Here is a 6,215-nt window from a genome sequence, read left to right as displayed (position 1 = left end):
AAAAAAAATGCAGTAATTTGTCTGGGAAAGGAAATTCAGGACAATGTACTATTCCAGCTGTGCCATGGTTTCTGCTTATAGCTCCTGTTAAGGTTTATAGTGAGAAAGAGCAGCCAGGAAGAGGAGCAGAGAACCTAAAATGTGCAATTGTGTTAGAAAAGGAACATGAGTGAAGTTAAATTTGTACATGAGTAGGGTAAAGGCAAAAAAAAAAAAGATACATAATTGCTAAGGGGATTGTGCAATTGCAGAGATAGTTCATGCAATGCACTCTGCCAGGCTGTAGAATGGTTACATTTCACAGTTCTGTGCTCTGCAGGAAAAGCAAGGAGAAATATTGAAAAAAACTATGCACTTACAAAAACAAAGCAACATGGGTAAGTTTAAAGAAAAGACAAGTGTGGAAAAGTCATTGTAGTAGTTAGAGAGATTAGTGCCATTAAGGAGAACCTTCACATTCTTTATTGGTATGATGGCAAAAGCATCCTAAGGGAAGACTCAATCAGTTGAAGGATTTGAATTGTGAGAATGTAAATTTATTTGAAAAGAGAACCTAAGTTAGTAAATCTGTTGATGGTATTCCCTGTTCAAAAACAACTACCTATGAAAGTAATTTCCTAGCTCAACTGTCATGACATATGAGTCACCAAAGTGGGCTGGAAGGGTGTCAAGTATATTTCCAGCTTGCACAAGGCTTGGCCATATCACCATAGACTGCTGGTACTGCGCATATACAAAGTAATAGGTTGAGAAGATACTGTAAGCTTGCAACAAGGCTACAGAAAGCTCAGAGCAAAAAATGTGTCGTGTACTGTCAGAGCCTCTTAGGAGACAGCTATCTCAGGCTCCTGTCATCCAGCACTTGTTGGCATCCACAATAGTGTCTAGATTTGATGACTGAATATGGGTAGGATTCCCAGTTGGAGCAGACTCTGAATTGTCCTTCCTTTAGTCTCTGTTCCAAAGTTAGCCTCTACAACTCCTTCCATGGGTATTTTGTTACCCCTTTTAAGAAGGAACGCAGTATCCTCATTTTGGGCTTCCTTCTTCTTGAGTTTCTTATGGTTTGTACTTTGTGTATTGTGATCTCCTAGGCTAATATCCACTTATTAGAGAATGCATACCATGTTTGTTTTTTTGTGATTGGGTTACTTCTGTATTAGTACATGACTAATACAGAAGTAGAGGTTCACAGCCAACCATTGGACTCAGTACAGGCTCCCCAATGAAGGAGCTAGAGAAAGGACCCAAGGAACTGAAGGGTTTGCAGCCCCTTAGCATGAACAACAATACGAACTAATTAGTACCCTCAGAGCTCCCAGGGACTAAACTCCAACCAAATAGTACACATGGCTCCAGCAGCATGTGTATAGCAGATGATGGCCAAGTCGGTCATCAATGGGAGTAGAGGCTCTTGGCCCTGTGAAGGTTCTATGCCCCAGAGTAGGGGAATGCCAGGGCCAGGAAGTGGGAGAGGATGGTGTGGTAAGCAGGGGGAGGAGGGAGGGAACAAGGGATTGTTTTAGTTTTTGGGTTTTTTTTTTTATTTTTATTTTTTTCTTCTTTTCTTTTCTTTCTCTTTTTCTTTTGGAGGGGAACCTGGGAAAGGAGATATTGTAAACAAAGAAAACATCTAATAAAACAAATTTTAAAAAATGTGTCAGCATTACAGTTTCTGCAGTGAGGATGAACTGATTTCCAGAGTGGTTGTACCAGCTTACAGTCCCACTAGTAATGAAGAAGACATTGCAAGGAGCAACTTAGGTGAAACCAAGTTGAAATGGAAAACTAAGGATGTTGCAGATGACAGAACTCATGGGATGTCTTCTGAGAAAACGAAATGATGGAATTCTTTCCAAACACTAAACTTATCGTAACTGTTGGCCTAAACCTAGAGCCCACTGAAACCTGTGATTCAGAATAGAACAGGAATACTAGAGGGTATTAGAGCCCAGGTGATTTTACCAATATTTCCAGAGAATGGAAATATAAATACAGAACTACATTTTATACATTTCTAAAAAAATTCTTCAGGAAATTCTCATAGTTTTATTGTATATTTTCAAAATAAATTATTTTCATATCAATGTGGATTATTGTATATATGCAGGTGAGGGCAGGCACAAGATAAATTGTGAGCCTCTGATTGGGCAATGGAAAAGGAAGGTGGGCTGAAAGTTTTAGAGTCAAGTACAGGGAGAGTACCAGGACAATGTAGGTAGCTGGAGGCTCCTGATTCACTGGGATCTGTTACCAGAGATTTTTTTCATTTTTCGAGACAGTATGGACATGTCTCTGTATTGAAATATAAGCCTAGATAATCAAAATGTGAAAGTATATCTTAAATAAAAAGAACCACTGAGAAATAGAAAGAAAGAAGGAAGGAAGGAAGGAAGGAAGGAAGGAAGGAAGGAAAGAGGGAGGGGGAGGGAGGGAGGAAGGAAGGAAGAAAGGGAGGGAGGGAGGAAGGAAGGAAGGAAGGAAGAAGTGGGCAAATTCAACTCAGGCTTTAAGGTCTCCTGCTGTGAAAAGAGGAAAGGTGGCTGCTCTGAGTCAGATAGCCAGAGAATGAAGCTGCGTATTTCTTGGGGCAGATATTGATTGAACTGTGAGTTTATAAAATTTGGATTATTTGCTTTTAGGATAGATGTATATAGAGATTTTTGTCTGAATCACATGGGGAATTTCATCCATGGTTTGGAACTAGAATAGGGATTATTTACAAAAGACACTGTCAATAAGACAAAATGGCAACCAACAAATTGGAAAAAGATCTTTACCAATCCTATATCTGATAAAAGGCTAATATCCAATATATACAAAGAACTCAAGAAGTTAGACTCCAGAGAACCAAATAACCTTATTAAAAAATGGGGTACAGAGCTAAACAAAGAATTCTCAACTGACGAATACCAAATGGCTGAGAAGCACCTAAAGAAATGTTCAACATCCTTAGTCATCAGGGAAATGCAAATCAAAACAACCCTGAGATTCTATCTCATACCAGTCAGAATGGCTACGATAAAAAACCCAGGTGACAGCAGATATCTTGATGATACAAAGATTTTGCTTTGAGATTTGTGTATTACAGACTATGCAGCCTTGGTGAGTCTCATCATCAAACATTATGAACTGACCGGTTTGAAGTCCTGATTTCAGGGACTTTCAGCCAGATCCAGTATGGATACATACATCATCAGAGACTACCTCCACCCACCCCTGCCGTGTGCTTCAAAGATATCTCAACAACCATATCCAGCAGGAAATAGTTATGAAGAATCATTGTCCCAGTTCTCTGGGCTTGGAGGCTGGAGGTTGATATTTTAGGATTGTCTTTCAAGGGAATTTAGAAATGGTCATAATTTGAACAGGAAGATAATAGCTAAAATTGATTGTGTAGCCATAATCTCATTTGGTAAAAGTCTTTATGATAGTTACTAAGTTCTGTCTCCTGCCTGCAGAAGAATATGTTTAAGAGGATAATTTTCAGATAGTATACAAGCAAAACCAGAACATAATAGATATGGAATTAGAAGCCTTTTTTTTTTTTTACATTAAAATATGTAACAGTATTCTACTTATTTGACAGAATGATGGACTGGATGTGAGGTGTATCTTATGTTTTATAATTTACAAAATAGTAATAGTTGTGTTCAATTTACATTTGAGAGGAAAGAGCCTTTTAACTGGACAAATATGGGAAATGTTGGTTGCTGTCTATATGCAGGTGAGTGCAGGCACAAGATAAGGGGAGAGCCTATGATTTCGCAGTTAAAGGAAGGTAGGCTTAGAGATTTAAAGATGACTACAAAGAGGCAGAGGAGGAGACAAAATGGAACCTATAGGAGAAGAACTAGTCCCAGAACCACTCCTGGGAGCCATCAGTATTGGGAATTTCTTAGATGATTAAATAATAAGCAGGGTTCATTGGCCCCATCTATGTATGTAGCCTGAGTATATATCAATTGAGTTTTGAGTTCATTATGCCAGTGTTTTATGGGTTGAGAACTTACTAATATAAATATGACTGATAAATTACAAGCCTCTAGAGTTTTGATTTAATCAAGTCACAGGGATTTGTGACAGCTACCTATAGGGGGCAAATGGCTGGGAATTTGTATGATCCACATCAAGAGATGGGCACTTGCTACATCAGGCTAGTCATGGTGGCAGTGAAACCTCTGGGACCAGAGAGTAGCTGGCTTTAGCATGGGATAGTGCCTTATTTTTTATTTCAAGCATCATATCAATGTACATATTTAAACCAGGCAATTTGATTAAGTATTTTTGGACTAAAAAGTATTTCTTTAACTAACAATGTTTATGTTCTTTTGAATATCTTGCTAGAGATGACTCCAAATGTAATACAAATTAACTTACCTTGCTTAATTTGTAGCATGAATACATAAACACACACACACACACATGCACACGCACACACACATGCATATATGCACACACATAGATAGCTCTGGTATTTGTTTAATCATGGATTTACATTACTAGGTATGTTTGTTGTATTAATATATGTGTCAATGACAAGTTACAAATATAGCATGTTTCTAGCCACAAAGGAATCATGTTTCTTACCTCCTCGTTTATTGATCTTGGCATAGCCAGGTGCATAGCTGCTGGACAGGAAGGAAGAGCTGCTGAAGGACACATGGGGAAGACCAGAGATGAGAGGCTCATCACATTTTTCTGAAAAAAAAAAAGAGCTTTAGTTTCACTAATGCTCTTTAGAAAATGGCTAGGTTAAGCTTATTAAAATAACTACAAAGGGGATGGAGAAATGGCTCAGTAGTTAAGCACTCCTACAGTGGACTCTTGTTCAATGTCCAACATTTACAAAGGATGAATCAAAACCACCTCTTGCTATAGGTCTATGACATTTGATTCCATGGTCTACGTGGAAACTGGCAGGGACATGCACATGTACACCTACCCACATGCATATACATAAATAAAAATAAGTAAAATATTAACTATAGAACAGATTTATAATACACTCATCAATCAATCAATCAATCAATAAAATATTTCATCAAAAGTTATAATCTAACCATCTCAGTTGTACCAGTCCTGTTAATCTCAGAAATAGTTCAAATAATTCTGGCTTTTGGTGTAATAGCCTGCAGCAACAACATTGTTCCAAGAGAGCCACAACTCAAATTCAGTCTTTAAGGATCACAGGTAGAATCCAATTATTTCCACTAGCTTATGTACCTGGCATTTTCTAAAAGGTTCAGATATTTACAAATCACAGAGACAGAAGATGGGAAACAATATAATGGGAAGAATAGAAATTAGGAAGAATTCTAGTAACAGTCCGCAAAGCAAGAAAGTAGTCACTAATCAAAGTGTCTAAGATCAGTGTGCATGATGAATAAACACCGGAATTTACATGTATCACATCGAACCTGTAGATAACAATATTATCTTTGAGACTTAAATATTAGGGATAGAAGGTCATGTGTTAGATGTTCTTATTAAAGGAGCAAGGAAATAGTTGTTTATAATGGAAAACCAGAATAATAGACAACATTGAAAGAATTTTTTTCTAAAAATTCACCAGTCTCTGCTTTGAAATCGATCTGTATTGCTTTCTACACATGGTGTTTACAATACCACTAGCATTTTAAAACTTCATTTCTTCTTAGAAATTGCTTCGTCACACCCAGGATCAGAGAGCAGACCTTGGGTGCAAGCTCCGCAGCCAGTCCCACAACACACAGAGGAAACTCCACTCCCAGGTGCTCTGACATACCCAGGATCAGAGGTGAGCAGGAACCAACATCTGTCCCAACACTGGGAGTAATTGGGACCAGAGGTACCAGGCACACAGAACTCCACCAGCCCAGTGACTCCGGTTCCTTCTGGTCTGTCTGGGTTAGTGTTCTTAGCAGACCTTGGGCACGAGCTCTGCAGCCAGTCCCACAACACGCAGAGAAAGCCACACTCCCAGGTGATCTAATAAGCCCAGGATCCCAGGATCCCAGAACCACAGGATCACAGAGACAGCTTGACTCTGAGGAGTTCTGACTCAACCAAGATCACAGGAAGGATAGGCTCCAGTCCGATTTAGCAAAGGCAGGTAGCACTAGAGTTAACCCGATGGCGCGGGGCAAGGGTAAGAAAATAAACAAAACAAACAAAGGTCACTTGCCATCATCAGAACCCAATTCTCCCACCATAGCAAGTCCTGGACACACCAT

At 38.9% G+C, this 6,215-nt stretch overlaps 1 protein-coding gene and 1 long non-coding RNA gene across 3 annotated transcripts in view; one reads left to right on the top strand and one right to left on the bottom strand.

Moving 5' to 3' along the window:
- Positions 1 to 5,688, top strand: part of LOC116098834 — a 25,531-nt gene extending 19,843 nt beyond the window's left edge. For both annotated transcript variants that reach the window (XR_004121963.1, XR_004121964.1), the window contains one exon: positions 5,661 to 5,688. This is a non-coding gene — a long non-coding RNA (uncharacterized LOC116098834). The remainder of the gene's footprint in view (positions 1 to 5,660) is intronic.
- Cntnap2 (contactin associated protein 2) overlaps positions 1 to 6,215 on the bottom strand; it is a 2,139,844-nt gene that overhangs the window by 1,564,661 nt on the left and 568,968 nt on the right. Inside the window, exon 2 of the mRNA XM_031381709.1 lies at positions 4,591 to 4,701. Coding sequence (XP_031237569.1) covers positions 4,591 to 4,701 — 111 coding nt within the window. The remainder of the gene's footprint in view (positions 1 to 4,590; positions 4,702 to 6,215) is intronic.

This window comes from Mastomys coucha, unplaced genomic scaffold, assembly GCF_008632895.1.
Source record: "Mastomys coucha isolate ucsf_1 unplaced genomic scaffold, UCSF_Mcou_1 pScaffold20, whole genome shotgun sequence".
In the NCBI taxonomy this organism is placed as follows: Eukaryota; Metazoa; Chordata; class Mammalia; order Rodentia; family Muridae; genus Mastomys; species Mastomys coucha.
This window is presented reverse-complemented; position numbering and strand designations above follow the sequence as displayed.